The following is a 14,234-nucleotide window of genomic DNA, read 5'->3' as shown; positions in this document are numbered from 1 at the left end:
ACAGGCTAATTACATTTTGTTAGATAATGTTAAATAATGATAATCTCATTAAAGAAACATTCGATTAACCTTAAGGGTGAAGCCCTGTCGGCTGAATGGAAATTTTTCATGTTTGAGATTGATACATATGTATTTTATGTTGTTCCGAGTAACTTCATATCAGAAGCCAAACCCAAGTTGAGAAACGTATTTCTTAAACAGACCAAATCAATTGTTTAAGCACTAGGGGTGTTTGAAGATGAAAAATTCCGAAAGGACAAAAAAGTTGTGTAAATTATGGTGTATGGCTTTAATCCTATTGTTAAATTCAAGTAATCAACTTATAGGTTATTCTCCAAAATACCCAAATGTGATTTGATTGAAGAAATACAGTTCAGCGTGCTAGATTTTAAATGAGTGTATACCATGAGCTTCAGAGTAAGTGTGTACTAGTAGAATTGAGAGATGATATCATCCAAACCGCTTAATTTAGAGAAGAGGAAACCGAAACTCAGAGAGGTTAAGAAACTTGTGCAAAGTTACTCAGCAAGTACGTGACAGAACAGGAATTAGGACAGTAACCTACATGCTGCCTCATATTCTGCATTGTTTTGATTGTATTAGCATTTTCGGTTGTTCCCTATTTTTGTGTTGTTTTTGCTCCTTTGCATTCACTTAGGGTTAGGAAAAAGAAAAACCTAGTGATAAGACTGCCAAGTAAGAGGGACAGATTCTTTCCACTAATCATTCTTAAAGGGATGCATGTAAATCCATACCTAGTTTAGTTTATCTCTAATAATTAGCAAAACTGGAGGCAGGGATGGGCGAGGGTGTGGGGTGGGGATGGATCACTACTGTATTCTGTAGAAAGCATGAGACAGCTAGGGTTCTGGAATTCCTAGAAAAGCCTCGGAACACAAAAGTGGGTGTTAATTTAGGATCCTGTTCCTTCTCCAGGCCATCTGAGCAGTCAAAAAAAGATGGCAGTGTATTTTTCTGGTTAAATTCAAGGACACTTGACAGTCTTTTACCTGAGATATAATCAGTGCCCTGTTTTTCAGCTTTACACAATTTCTGAGAACAGGGCAAGAACCTTCATCTTGGTTTCTCTTCTCAACCTGGTATGAAATAACTTAATGTTTCCTCTACCCTAACCTTTGAGCAGAGGAAAGAAACTAAAGTTGACTGAATTATGATATAAAAGTTTATAGATATATGATAACTAAATACATATTATGCGTGTTATGATTGAGAGGGCCGAAATAACGAATTTGGAACTAGAGGTTGGGCCAAAGATGTTTTTGCCATAGCTGCTTTGAATCAAACTGCATTTTTTCCCTCTCACTTTTGATGATGAGAGGGGTAACTTGACATCATATGTAAATTTTTGAGGTATTGTATTTATGTAGTATAATTCTCTGTTGAAATCTATGTGTACCTGATTTTTCTGCTTTTTTAAAATAATTTAAAATATTCGGTGAATCCAGGGTAAAAACTGCGGAGTAGAATGCCCAAGGCTTTGTTTCAATTTTCTGAACTTTGTTTGGCTGGTCTTAACCTTAAGCCTGCTTTGATATTTTATATAACTGAATCATCTGAAGAACTAAGTATTAAAATCCATTCAAGACATGTAGGCAAAGGTAGGGATTACCATTTTTATGTTTTTTCAGAAGTAATATATTCCAGGATAGACCATTAAATACAAGGGACCATATTTAATTTAGTTATCTTTTGTTTATTCTTTAGGGACTTGGAAATACTGGTTTAGAATTGACTGTTCCCATTCTGGCTGTAGTGATTTCGTTCAGTTGAACTGCGTAATTTAAAAAAATACGTTGCCTAGTAAGTTATTCCTTGTTTAACTGTAAGCATATTGAAATCACAGTGTTTTGTGATGGTCTAAGGACATGCAAAACAGTCCTTATAAATAATGTATTGACATTTGTTTTTGTATTTGTTATTTACCTCTCCCCACCCCACCAAACAAAAGAACTGCATTTTGGTTAAAATGTATATGCCTGATAAAATACTTGATAACATGATTTACTGAATTCTAATTTTCATTTACACTACTACCTATCAAAACGTTCATGAAAAGTAAATAATCACAGGGAATGCATTTTATTTTACATTGGAAAATATTTGTAAAATTTTCATTAAAATGCCCTCTCCTTCATTGTATTAGCTTGATGCAAATAACGTTAGGCTCCTTGCCCTCCCGACTGTCCAGATTAAGGACCAGTCCTGATAAGGACCAGTGCAATTCATTTGCATTGACTTTCTATTGTAGAGCTTTGGAACCAAGGGAAGGATCCAAACATAGCTCCATTTTATCCAATCAGAAGAGCTGCTTGGTGCTAAACTCTGATTCGTCCATTCCTCTTTGCATTCATCCAATAGTTAGGCCACTTTAACAGCCAATCAGTGGTCTAGATGTCCGCCAATCAGGGAACGGGGCCGAAGCACGGCCTTTGTGTCGGGGGATGTCAGCGCGTCGGCGAAGGTGTCAGCCAATAGAAAAAGTCATTGGTGTATGCAAATTAGGGTCCTATGACGCAGAGACGCAGCGTGAAGCGTGGGTATAAAAACGGAGGCATAGGGGGGCTTAGAGCGCAGAGCGGTTTGGTCGTTCGTTGGAGGGAGCTTTTCCCGTGTTTCAGCTACTGCGGCTCTTTCGGCAGCAGCGGCGGCGCGGTGGTCGGAGAAGCGGCCTAAAACTTCGGCGTTAGGTAAGTGTTCATGGATTTTATCTGTGACTTGAGGCCTGGCCAGCCGTTGATACCGCGGGTCGCGGCCGTTGAGAGCCAAGTGCCGACTGGTGCGGGCTACTTTGGCTGTCGGCGCCGGCTGTGGGGGCGGGTAGTTTTCCCTTGGGGTTTCGTTCCGGAACCGCGTCTCCGCCTTTTTCCCGCTGGTGATTCAGAGGTCCCGACGCTGGGTTCCGGGCAGCTGGGCCTCCGCCCGTCGAGGAGGGGAAGTGACTCCTCCCCGCGCCCCCCCTCCCGGAGGAGGCTGCTGCTACTCGCAGCCTGAGTCATTAGGGGAGGGGGAGGAGGCGGCGGCCCTCGGCCATCTGCCGTCCGCCTTGGGGCGCGAGGAGGCGGGAGAGTTGGGGCGCCGGGCGTCCGGGCCGCCGCACCCCGGGGGGCGAGCGTGCCTCGGCCCTGGAGTCACGGATGTCTTCTACAGGTAAAAGAAAATGGCTCGAACCAAGCAGACTGCTCGTAAGTCAACGGGTGGGAAAGCGCCCCGCAAGCAGTTGGCCACCAAAGCGGCCAGGAAAAGCGCCCCCTCTACTGGCGGGGTGAAAAAACCTCATCGCTACAGGTAGGCAGCGCGACAGGGAGACGATGACTCGGCGGCGCTGCGGGCGGGAAGCTTCCCGCGGCTCGCGGGGGGCTGCCGTAACCGGTGTCACTTTGCGCTCTCCTGCTCGCTCCAGGCCCGGGACTGTTGCGCTTCGAGAAATCCGTCGTTACCAGAAATCCACCGAGCTTCTGATCCGGAAACTGCCTTTCCAGAGGTTGGTGAGGGAGATCGCCCAGGATTTCAAAACCGACTTGAGGTTCCAGAGTGCCGCCATCGGCGCGCTGCAGGTGAGCTGGCGGGGGCTGTGTGCGGCCGGGCGGAGGGGAGGGCTGGTGCGCGGCCCCCTCCTCGGAGAGAGTCTAATAGTGTGGCTCTTGTCCTCCACAGGAGGCTAGCGAAGCGTATCTGGTGGGTTTGTTTGAAGATACTAATCTGTGTGCCATCCACGCTAAGAGAGTCACCATCATGCCCAAAGACATCCAGTTGGCTCGCCGGATACGGGGAGAGAGAGCTTAAGTGAAGGCAGTTTTTATGGTGTTTTGTAGTAAATTCTGTAAAATACTTCGGTTTAATTTGTGACTTTTTTTGTAAGAAATTGTTTATAATATGTTGCATTTGTACTTAAGTCATTCCATCTTTCACTCAGGATGAATGCGAAAAGTGACTGTTCACAGACCTCAGTGATGTGAGCACTGTTGCTCAGGAGTGACAAGTTGCTAATATGCAGAAGGGATGGGTGATATTTCTTGCTTCTCATGATGCATGTTTCTGTATGTTAATGACTTGTTGGGTAGCTATTAAGGTACTAGAATTGATAAATGTGTACAGGGTCCTTTTGCAATAAAACTGGTTATGACTTGATCCAAGTGTTTAACAATTGGGGCTGTTAAGTCTGACCATACATCACTGTGATAGAATGTGGGCTTTTTCAAGGGTGAAGATACAAGTCTTAACCACAGTGTAACTTACAGTTTCCTTAAAAAAAAAAGTAAACCTGGCAGCTATAGAATACACTATGTGCATTTATAATAGCTATTTTATATATTGTAGTGTCAACATTTTTAAATTAAATGTTTTACATTGACATGTGGTGGGGAGTGTTGTCTTTAAGGTGTGTAATTTAGAGTTTGATTGGGTTTCTCCTGAGTAGACTGCACTTGTTTATGTAGTAAAATGCTTTGCGCGTTATGCCTTGCATAAGTCCTCATTCTACCACATGTTAAACTAACCTTCTAGCTGATAATGCAAACACTAACGGGGAGGGGGATTTATTTATAAGGGCTCTAGACTATAATACAAGTTATTCACACCAGCATCATCTGTTACTAATATAGTAGTTAGTGCAGCTTTTCTTTGTGTTGTGATTGGTCTCATAACTAGGTTGAACTTTTCTCTACCAAGGGGGAACAATACCGAACTTTTTTTCCTTGTGGGATTTGTATTATAACTTAGGGTGAACTTGCTGTGGGGGAGGGACACAGCTTCAGCTTATGGAATCTCTGCCAGTTAAAATGGTGTTCATGTGGCATAGGTTCTGGGAAAATCACTTCATAGAGATGGCTTTCCAAGTGGTTTTAAAATTTATCCTTCTATTGAAGTTTTTAGGTCAATTATGTATGTTGACTAAATTTACAAATAAACTTGTTTATTGAACTATAAGTGTCAAAAACCTAAATTTGAATGCAAAGCTTTTAAGTTTAGCTTATTTCAAGTTTTACTTGATAGACAAAAGCAGTATTTACAAGAATAATTCTACAAAGCATGTAAACAGCCCTCTAGAAGCTTTTTTAAAATGTTATGACATATTTGCAGTGTGGGCCTACGACTAAAAGGCTTCCCTGCCTCCCCCGTATCTGTCAAGGAAATTTAATTCTAGAACTCAAATGTGGGGTTTGTTCTGAACCTATTTGTGAAGAACGTTTATAGATTTTTAATTTTTTAATTGAAGGATAAGTGCTTTACAGGATTTTGTTTTCTAACATCAATATGAATCAGCCATAGCTGTAGGGGTACATATGTCCCCTCCCAGTATAGATTTCTTTATACAGTAAGTTATAACAAGTGACCACAGGTGTAGAACTCTGTTTAAGCTGCCTTTTCAGTGTGAAACTAGTGTTCCTAGCCAGTGATGGCCACCAGTGAAGTGTTAATATGGACACAAGAACCACCAGAGTCAAACGCATTCCGTATAATTTGAAGTCAGTGGCTGTAGAAAGACACTTATACTCTGATACAGTTCAGTGGGATTTAAATTTGGACTAGTTTCAAAGACTAAGGGTTAAGAGGTTCCATTGGAAAGCAGGGAGTTAATTAGGGTTGAGAATTGATAGTTTTTATGAGGTGCCAAAAGTGGAATCTGATACAGTATAATAAAAATAACCTGGTTTCCTAGAAGGTCCATCATACCAGTTCCGACAGTTGATTCATTGTGTTCCTGAAGGATGTTGAAATCCTAGCCAGTGGAATGTGTGATGGTGGGAACCCTGTCCAGTGGTGGTGAGGCTCCTTGAGAAGCACTCAAGTGGTTGCCGCTTGCCCTTGCCTGAAGTCTGCATCCTGAGGTTGAATTTTATTGGGCAACTTGGAATCTGCTGCTTAAACAGTAGAGCTTGTGCTTCCAGAGTGTATTTTTAACCTATAAGGCAAAAGTACTTTCTGGTTTTGGGAAACTTCCCATATGTTTTATCCCTGGGTTTAGGTAGTGCAAAAAAAGCAAAAATAAAAGTTTTCAAAGTTTAGACTTCCTTAGCTTTATGGTCTTGATTTGGATGGTATATTTTTTCACAGAGTTCTCTGGGGAAATGTTCAGAAAGCTTTACCTTCCTCAGCTCTCCCCAGTAGCGGTCTGGGGCTCCCCTGTCTGGCCCCTTGTAAGCACTGCTGCTTGCCTGGTGTCAAGTGTTGATGCTGGGACCTGTGCTTCAATGGAGAGCAGGCCCCTTCTGGATCACCTTCAAATAGGGCAGCAGAGAGTAGAGACGGCCCTATCAGCTGTTTTTGAATCAGCAGGAAACTGGGCTTGCCCTGAAGTTTCTGCAGGCAAAGGCCAGCCTGTACACGGGAACGATAACAGCAGCAGGGCAGCAATCTGCCTCAGGCTTATGGCCAACCTACCCTTCCATGGAGAAGGGTGAGTTTTCTGCACACCTTCTGTGGCTGTCGTGTCACTGCGGGTGGTGTGGCCCATGAGGCACAAGAGCCTTGAGCACCCTTCCTGGGCACACAATCCTCGCCCCTCCTTCCCCATCCCTTGACTTAAGTCACCTCATGGCAATTATGGGAGTTCCCGGGTGGTGCCAGTGGTGAAGAATTTTGCCTGCCAATGCAGGCGTGGGTTCCATCCCTGGATCAGGACAATACCCTGGAGAAGGAAATGGCTGCCCACGCCAGTCAGTATTCTTGCCTGGAGAATTCCATGAACAAAGGAGCTTGACGGGCTACAGTCCATGGGGTCGCAAAGAGTTGGCTGCTGAGTGCAGACAGCAGCATGGCAGTCACAGCCTGTTTCCTTCAGCCCCACCCCAGGCTCTGATAGAACACAACCGAGCGACTGCTCTTTGTCTGTGCTCCCCGGCCTCTTCCCTCACCCCTGGTGGTCCTGCCTGCCTCAGTATTACTCGGGGATGTCACTGGCCCAGACCATCCCATCCAGCTGGGCCTGGCTTCTGGTCAGCAACTCCCACAAACAACCCGCCTTCCACCTGCCTTCCTCAGGGTGAGGCTGGAGGAAGGAAGAACAGACCCTAGCCCGGGTTGCCGACCCAAATCTTGCAGCACTGCCTGCGGGTCATGCCGTTGGGCCAGGTGGCCAGCCTTTGGACTCCCTTTTGTCCACAGGTCTAGGGACAGAGGCTGTTTTGGCCAAGGTGGGTGGGGGCAGCTGGAACAGCTTCAAGCTTAATGCATAGAAGCTGTGCTGTGAGGAGGGGCCAGAGGCTGTTGTCTTCTTTCCTGGGGTGGGGGCAGCGGTGCCTGCTCTCCCTGTGGTCCGGCTGACTGCCTAGCTGTCCCTGGCAGTGAGGGATCCCACCTTGACAACCACTGTTACTCCAAGCCAGAGTCATGGGACTTCCGTGTGAGGTGTTCCCAGCCTGTCCTGGTGTCCCCACCTGAGCACTACGTGCAGTGGCCAGCAAGGGTGAGGACCATCACGCATGCCCAGGAGCAGCACATCTCAGCTTCTGCCCTGAGGAGAGGACCCTCCACCCCCATCCCACCTACCCCAATGCCCTTCCTTTGGGGAGAAGCAAAGAGGTTGTGCAGTCACCTCTGCTATCAGCAAGACGGAGTGGAGGAAGCGCTTCAGTGAGGCTGTGACTCCTGGAGGAGCTGTAAGGCCACAAGTGATGTGCAGAGGGGCGTGGTTGGGCAGCCAGGGTCTGGAGTCTTCAACAGCTGCCAGCCCCTGTTTAGGAAGTTGCAGTTCTGGGACCATACACAGTGGAAGGGAGAGTGGGCTGAAAGGGAGGAGGCTGTCTGCCAGCCGCCAGCCCCAGTGACAGGAGGGGCTGCTGGGCTGCAAGCTTGGGGCTGGCAGCCTTTGCTGAGAGGTGTGGGAGGGACTGCACACGTCCCCAGGGAGGCGGTGCCCAGGCTCTGTTAACCTCTACTCCCTACTCCCTCTCTTTTGGACACACTGGCCCCCAGGACCATTCCCATAAGCTCTTCACTGCCTTAAGCACTGAGCCAAGAGCACCAGAAGAGGGGACAGGATGGGGCTGGGTCCAAGGCCCAGCCTTCATGCAACCTGAGAGTCCGGCTGAACCCGGGGGCCTCTCCCCGCTCAGTGCCCTGTCTAGGGCCAGTCTCAGTTTTGCCCACCCACAGTGGCCTGGGGACTGGGCCCGCTGCGGTGCCTAGGGCAAGGTACAGGGAGAGTCAGCTGCGGCTGCGTCCTTCCCTGCCTGGCCGCCAGCAGAGTAGTCATCAGCCTAGAGGGCAGGAACTTCAGGGACACAGTGGGGTTCACCAAACAAAGACAGGGCCTGCAACTGGCCCCTGCTTAGCAGGGGCACCTGGGGCCAGGGATGGACGAGAAGCTCCTGGCGCTCCAGAGCCAGGGCCTCTGGAGTCACGCCTGCCACACAGCAGAGACTCTAGGCATGTTTGCTGGCCAACCCAATAGCCCTGGCAGCCCCACAGCACAGCAGGTTGGATCTGCTCCCGGCCCAGGTGGCAAAAAAATCAGTCAGGTTCCCAAGAGCTCTGCTTACTGGTCGACTTCCAAATTGGGAACGGGGGCTCCAGGGGTCCAGGAGAGCTGCTACCCCTCCTGCTCCTTACCAAGAGGCTGAGTTTGGGATCTTCAGTAAGCGGACGTCACAGCAGGTCAGAGTGCTCCTGGGGACAGGGTGATTCCTGAGAGAACAATCTCAGGGTCAGACAGACCCAGGTTCAAGGCCCAGCTGTCCCACTTGGATGAATTCCTTAATCCATTTGGGATTCTTTCCCTCATCCGTAAAATGGAGATAAAACCAGTGCCTACCCGGAGGCTTGTAAGAATTTAATAAAACAATCCGTGCAAAGTCTGGGGCCTTTTAAAAGATTTGACAAAAAAAGTCTGGAGCACTGACTGTTCAGAACAGGCACTGAGCAACCAGTGCTGCCCTATAGACTGCATCTCAGTCCTGACACCAGGGCCCACCACGAACTCGATATCAGTATTATCAATACTATAGAAGTTGTCATCATTAATGAAACAGAAGGGCAAAGGGGGCCCAAATCAGGAGATAGGTTAACCCTCCGGGAACAACAACAAAAATGCCTCCCAGAATCCGTGGGAGGGAGAGCCATCTGCTGAGAGCAAGTATTTTCAGAGACTGTCTTGGGAGATGTGGACCCAAGCCCTACCAGGAAACGAGTTTTGGGACTTACTGGGGGTCCAATGGCTAAGACCCTGCACTCCCAATGCAGGGGGCCTGGGTTCGATCCTTATTTAGGAAACTAGATCCCACATGCCACAATTAAAGGAAACCAGTCTTGTCTGTAATTGCAGTGGAGTCTTGTCTGTAAATGCAGCCAGAGCTGCATGAAGCACACAGACATTCACTGCATGAAGAAAGACCAGGTCTAGCAGGGAGGCCCCAAGGACCAAGAATTGAGCACATGGACAAGCAGAGGACAGACTTTGGGTGGCAGTGTCCCCTTTAAGGTGCCACCTTCCCCCCAATCTTGTGACATTTGGCCAGGAAATGGGAGGGTCAAAGGTCAGAGGCAGACTTCCTCTGAACAAATTTTATGTAACAGGCTAGACAGCATTCAAACACTGATAGTAAACAGTTCTTGTAGATGAAATCAGTATTTCAGAGTCCAGCGTGAGCCAACAGGAGAACTTGCCCTTGGGTCAAATTAAGGTTTTCCAGAAACAACTGAAACTATACAAAAGATGAAGATAGGTGAAAAGGACATCTTTTCAATCTAAAACAGTGGAAATTAAAAAATAAGGGTGTGAGCTGCTTGCTGCTGCTGCTGCTGCTAAGTCACTTCAGTCGTGTCTGACTCTCTGCGACCCCAGAGACGGCAGCCCACCAGGCTCCCCCATCCCTGGGATTCTCCAGGCAAGAACACTGGAGTGGGTTGCCATTTCCTTCTCCAATGCATGAAAGTGAAAAGTGAAAGTGAAGTCGCTCAGTCGTGTCCGACTCTTCTCGACCCCATGGACTGCAGCCCACCAGGCTCCTCCGTCCATGGGATTTTCCAGGCAAGAGTACTGGAGTGGGGTGCCATTGCCTTTTCCGTGGTGAGAATTCCTCCTCTCTTTTAGAAAACTCTTTCCTCCTCTGTTGAGACATTTATCTCAGTGAGGGACGAGGGTCAGATTGAGACTATCCACTATCAGACAGTGAAAGCCAGAGGCTTTTATCTGGCCCATTGCTTGCAGGAGAGTCCAACAATGTATTAATGGGTGACTGATAATAATAACAAATATTTATTCTGTGCTTACCAAGTGCCAGAGGCTGGGCTGGGCACTCAGTGAAGCTGATCTCATTCACTTCCTCCTGAAACAGTCTGTCAGGAAGGAAACACCAGCCCCAGGAGATAGATGAGAAACTGAGGCTCAGAGAGGATAAGTCATCTGACTGAGATACCACAATAGTAAGGGCAGAGATTTGGGCTCAGAGTGGTTGGCCATCAGAGCTGAGATGGGTAAATGATTTGAAGAGCAGCGGATCCTTGCTCCTACAAGGGGTCTTTGCTCCCTACAAGGATGCATCTTTGCCTTGTAGGGAGGCCTGCTTTGAGTTTCCTTTCATCTCAGCCAGCCCCAAGAAGCACTCATGCTTTATCCTGTTCTGTCTTACCTACGCCAAAAAACGCCTGTGCTTTACCGTTTTGTTTTACCTACGCCAAAAAACGCCTGTGCTTTACCGCCAGCGAGTGAGCGGAAGTCGCCCAGTCGTGTCGGACTCTGTGACTTCATGGACTATAGCCTGCCAGGCTCCTCTGTCCTGGGATTCTCCAGGCAAGGATACTGGAGTGGGTATCCCTATCCCTCCTCCAGGGGATCTTCCCAACCCAGGGATGGAACCCAGGTCTCCTGCACTACAGGCGGATTCTTTTACTGTCTGAGCCACCAGGGAAGCTGAGGAGTGCTCAAAAGGAGCAGACCATTAGATGAAATTTGGAATTGCTTTTATTCCTCTTTTTTTAAAAAACAGTTTTATTAAGATACAATGCATAAGGACTTCCTGGTTGTCCAGCTGCTAAGATTCCAAGCTCCCAACGCAGGGGGCTCAGGTTCGATTCCTGTTCAGGGAACTAGATCCCCCTGCCGAAACGAAGATTAAAGGTCCTACGTGTCGCAACTAAGACCCAGAATAGCCAAATAAATTTTTTTAAAAATGCAGTGCACATACCATACAATTTACCCATTTAAAGCGGTTTTAGTGTATTCACAGATATGGCAACCATCACCACTGTAAATTTTAGAATATTTTCATCACTACAAAGAGAAGTTGGTATTCTTATCATCTCTTATTCTCCCATTTCTCTCAGCCTCAAGCAACCGGTAATCTACTTTCTGTCTCTTTAGATTTGCCTATTCTGGACATTTTTGATTGATAGAATCATACAATTTGTAGTCTTTTGTAACTGGCTTCCTTCATTTACTGTGTTTTCAAGGCTCATCCATACTGTAGCAGGTATCAGAACATCATTCTTTTCATAGCTAAATAATATTCCACTGGGACTTCCCTAATGGTGCAGTGGATAAGAATCTGCCTGTCAATGCAGGGGACCTGGGTTTGATCCCTGGTCCAGGAAGATCCTACATCCCACAGAGCAATTAAGCCCACGTGCTACAACCACTGAGCCTGAGCTCCAGAGCCCTCGAGCTGCACACGCCCTGCAGCAGGAGAAGCCACCGCAAAGAGAATCCCATGCACCGCAACTGAAGAGCAGCCCTCACTCTCTGCAACTGGAGAAAGCCTGTTTGCAGCAACGAAGGCCCAGCCAAAAATAAATAATTTAAAAAATAATATTCCATTGTATAAGCCACATTTTGTTTGTCGGTTTATCCCTTTCGGATCACTTCCACTTTTTGGCTAATGTGATAGTGCTGCTGTGAACATTAGTATACAAGTTTTTGTGGGGACACATGTTTTCAATTCTCTTCAGTGTATAGTGAGGAGTAAAGTTGCTTGGTCATATGATAACTCTACGATTAGCATTTTATGGCACTGCTTAATTTTTTTACATTCCCATCAGCAGTGTATGAGGGTTATGACTTCACCACATCCTCACCAACACTTGGTATTTTCTGTCTTTAAAAAAAATTTTTAGTCATCGTAATGAATGTAAAGTAGTATCTCACTGTAGCTTTGATTTGCATTTTCTAAATGACTAATGATGTTAAACATCCTTTCACATCTTTGGAAGAATGTTCAAATCTTCTGCCCATTTTTTTCTAGCTTTTAAAACTTTTCTTTATTGATCCCCAGGACTTATTATTAATCTTTTCCCCCCCTCATTTTAAAGTTATATTTTTTCCTATTGTAAGATTTTTTTTTAAGACTCAGCACTTTATTTTTTATTTACTTATTTTTATTTATTTGGCTGTATTGAGTCTTAGTTTTGGCCCGTGGGAACTCCATTGCATCATGTGGGATCTTTCGCTGTGCCGAGGGCGCAGCTTTTGAAAGGACAGGGCACAGCTTTTGAAAGAGTGACAGAGCCAGAGGACACAACATAAACCAATTAGAATCAAATGGATCCAAGACGGCAGACAAGTCAGCTTCCACTGGAGCTTGATTCCCAATCAGCAAGCTAAATGACACACCCAGAGGCTCCAGGACGGTTCCAAGGCTGACCATCAAAAGACCAAAAAGTGGGTAATGGCCCAATTGCTGGAAATCTCTATCCCTTCCCCCAAATAGTTGAAATAATACCCCACTCAGCCTATGAAATTACCCAGCCCATAAAAACTAACCATGCCACTTTTCAAGGCCACCGCACTCGCCTTCTGTAATGGCCCATACTCTCTGTTAAGCCGGTTTCTCTCTGATCTGAATAAATCCACTTCTTACCTATCACTTTGTCTCTCACTGAATAGCTTGTGTGCTGAGCGATCAAGAACCTGAGCTTCATTAGGTCCTGAAACCAGGTCTGTGATCTCAGTTGGAAGACCATGGGTTTTGGCCGAGTTCGAGTTGCAGCCACATGGGTTCAAGTCCCAGGCAGGGTTTTGACTGGGTTTGAGTCCCAGTGCTAAGTCGATTCAGTCATGTCAACTCTTTGTGACCCCCACGGACTGTAGCCTGCCAGGCTTCCCTGTCCATGGGATTCTCCAGGCAAGAATACTGGAGTGGGTCGCCCTCTTCTTCTCCAGGGTTGAGTCCCAGTACATGGATTTAAGTCCCAGTATGAAGTACACTGTTCCAATTGCAGCACAAGAGCTTATCTTCCCCCGTTCGTGTGGGTTCATTGGAGAAGGAAATGACAACCCACTCCGGTACTCTTGCCTGGAAAATCCCTTGGACGGAGAAGCCTGGTAGGCTACAGTCCATGGGTCACAAAAGAGTCAGACACGACTGAGCGACTTCCCTTTCACTTTTCATGTGGGTTCATACAAGGGGGATTCTTAACCACTGGACACCAGGTAAGTCCCTTTTATACATTCTTGATACAAGTCCTTTAAATATATGATTTGCAGCTATTTTTTCCCATTCTGTGAGTTGTGTTTCCACTTTTTCATGGGGTCCTTAGATGCACAAGTCTTTGATGAAGTAGTTTGCCTATTTTCCTTTTGTTGCTTGTGCTCTGGAGTCACGTCTAAACAACCATTGACTAAGCCAATGTCCCAAAGGTTTACCCTTAGGTTTACTTCTAGGAGTTTTCAAAGCTCACTTTTGAATGCTCCTGGGGCAACTTCTGATCAGATCCCCAGCTACAGCCCAGGCCACAGCCCTCCACAAAGCTCCCCTCCCTAATTTCAGTCTGCTTATATTTCAGCCTTTCCCTTCCAAGGTTTCTATGGGGTGGCCAACTGTGGACAGGCTTGAAGGTTTAGGATGCAGGTTGGTGAGAGAGGAGATGTCACATTCAGAACACCAGACTCTGGGACCAACGTTCCTGACTGAGGAAGCACCTGCCTTGGCAGTTGGGCCCATCCATGCCCACTACCACCCTCCTCACTGCTCCATTGCTAGGAGCTGGGACAGCGGGTCCACTCTAGGAAAGGAGCCTATAGAAGGGACTCCACCAAACTCGGGCAGTCCTTATCTCTATACTGATTGTCTGGCCACCCTCTTAGAGATTCCTGATCAGGGGTTGGTGACCTCTTCAGGACTTTGGGACCTGGGAGAGCCCTTTGGGAGACCCAGGTGTGCTGGAGGCCAGCTCTGTAGCTCTGGCCGAGGTAGACGGCTGGGTGGATGGGTGTGACACAGAGGCCAAGGAAGGGCAGCTCAGATCTCCCGGTCCGGCCAATCCCCGCCGCGGTGGGCTCC

At 46.9% G+C, this 14,234-nt stretch overlaps 1 protein-coding gene across 1 annotated transcript; it reads left to right on the top strand.

Annotated features, from left to right (window-relative positions):
• The first annotated feature begins 2,557 nt into the window (after positions 1–2,557).
• On the top strand, positions 2,558–6,028 carry H3-3B (H3.3 histone B). Its single transcript, XM_070389087.1, has 4 exons — positions 2,558–2,708; positions 3,169–3,306; positions 3,422–3,575; positions 3,676–6,028. The coding sequence occupies exons 2-4, from the start codon at positions 3,179–3,181 to the stop codon at positions 3,802–3,804; spliced, it is 411 nt and encodes a 136-aa protein (XP_070245188.1). The 5' UTR covers positions 2,558–2,708; positions 3,169–3,178; the 3' UTR covers positions 3,805–6,028.
• The last annotated feature ends 8,206 nt before the right edge of the window (positions 6,029–14,234 follow it).

This window comes from Bos mutus, chromosome 19 (genome assembly GCF_027580195.1).
Source record: "Bos mutus isolate GX-2022 chromosome 19, NWIPB_WYAK_1.1, whole genome shotgun sequence".
Lineage (NCBI taxonomy): Eukaryota > Metazoa > Chordata > Mammalia > Artiodactyla > Bovidae > Bos > Bos mutus.
The sequence above is the reverse complement of the archived record's forward strand: the minus strand, read 5'-3'. Positions and strand labels throughout refer to the sequence as shown.

Coding starts and splice junctions, on each gene's coding strand:
- H3-3B (XM_070389087.1), top strand. CDS start 3,179: ATGGCTCGAACCAAGCAGACTGCTCGTAAGTCAACGGGTGGGAAAGCG. Junction 3,307..3,421: donor AAAAAACCTCATCGCTACAG/GTAGGCAGCGCG, acceptor TGCTCGCTCCAG/GCCCGGGACTGTTGCGCTTC. Junction 3,576..3,675: donor CCGCCATCGGCGCGCTGCAG/GTGAGCTGGCGG, acceptor TGTCCTCCACAG/GAGGCTAGCGAAGCGTATCT.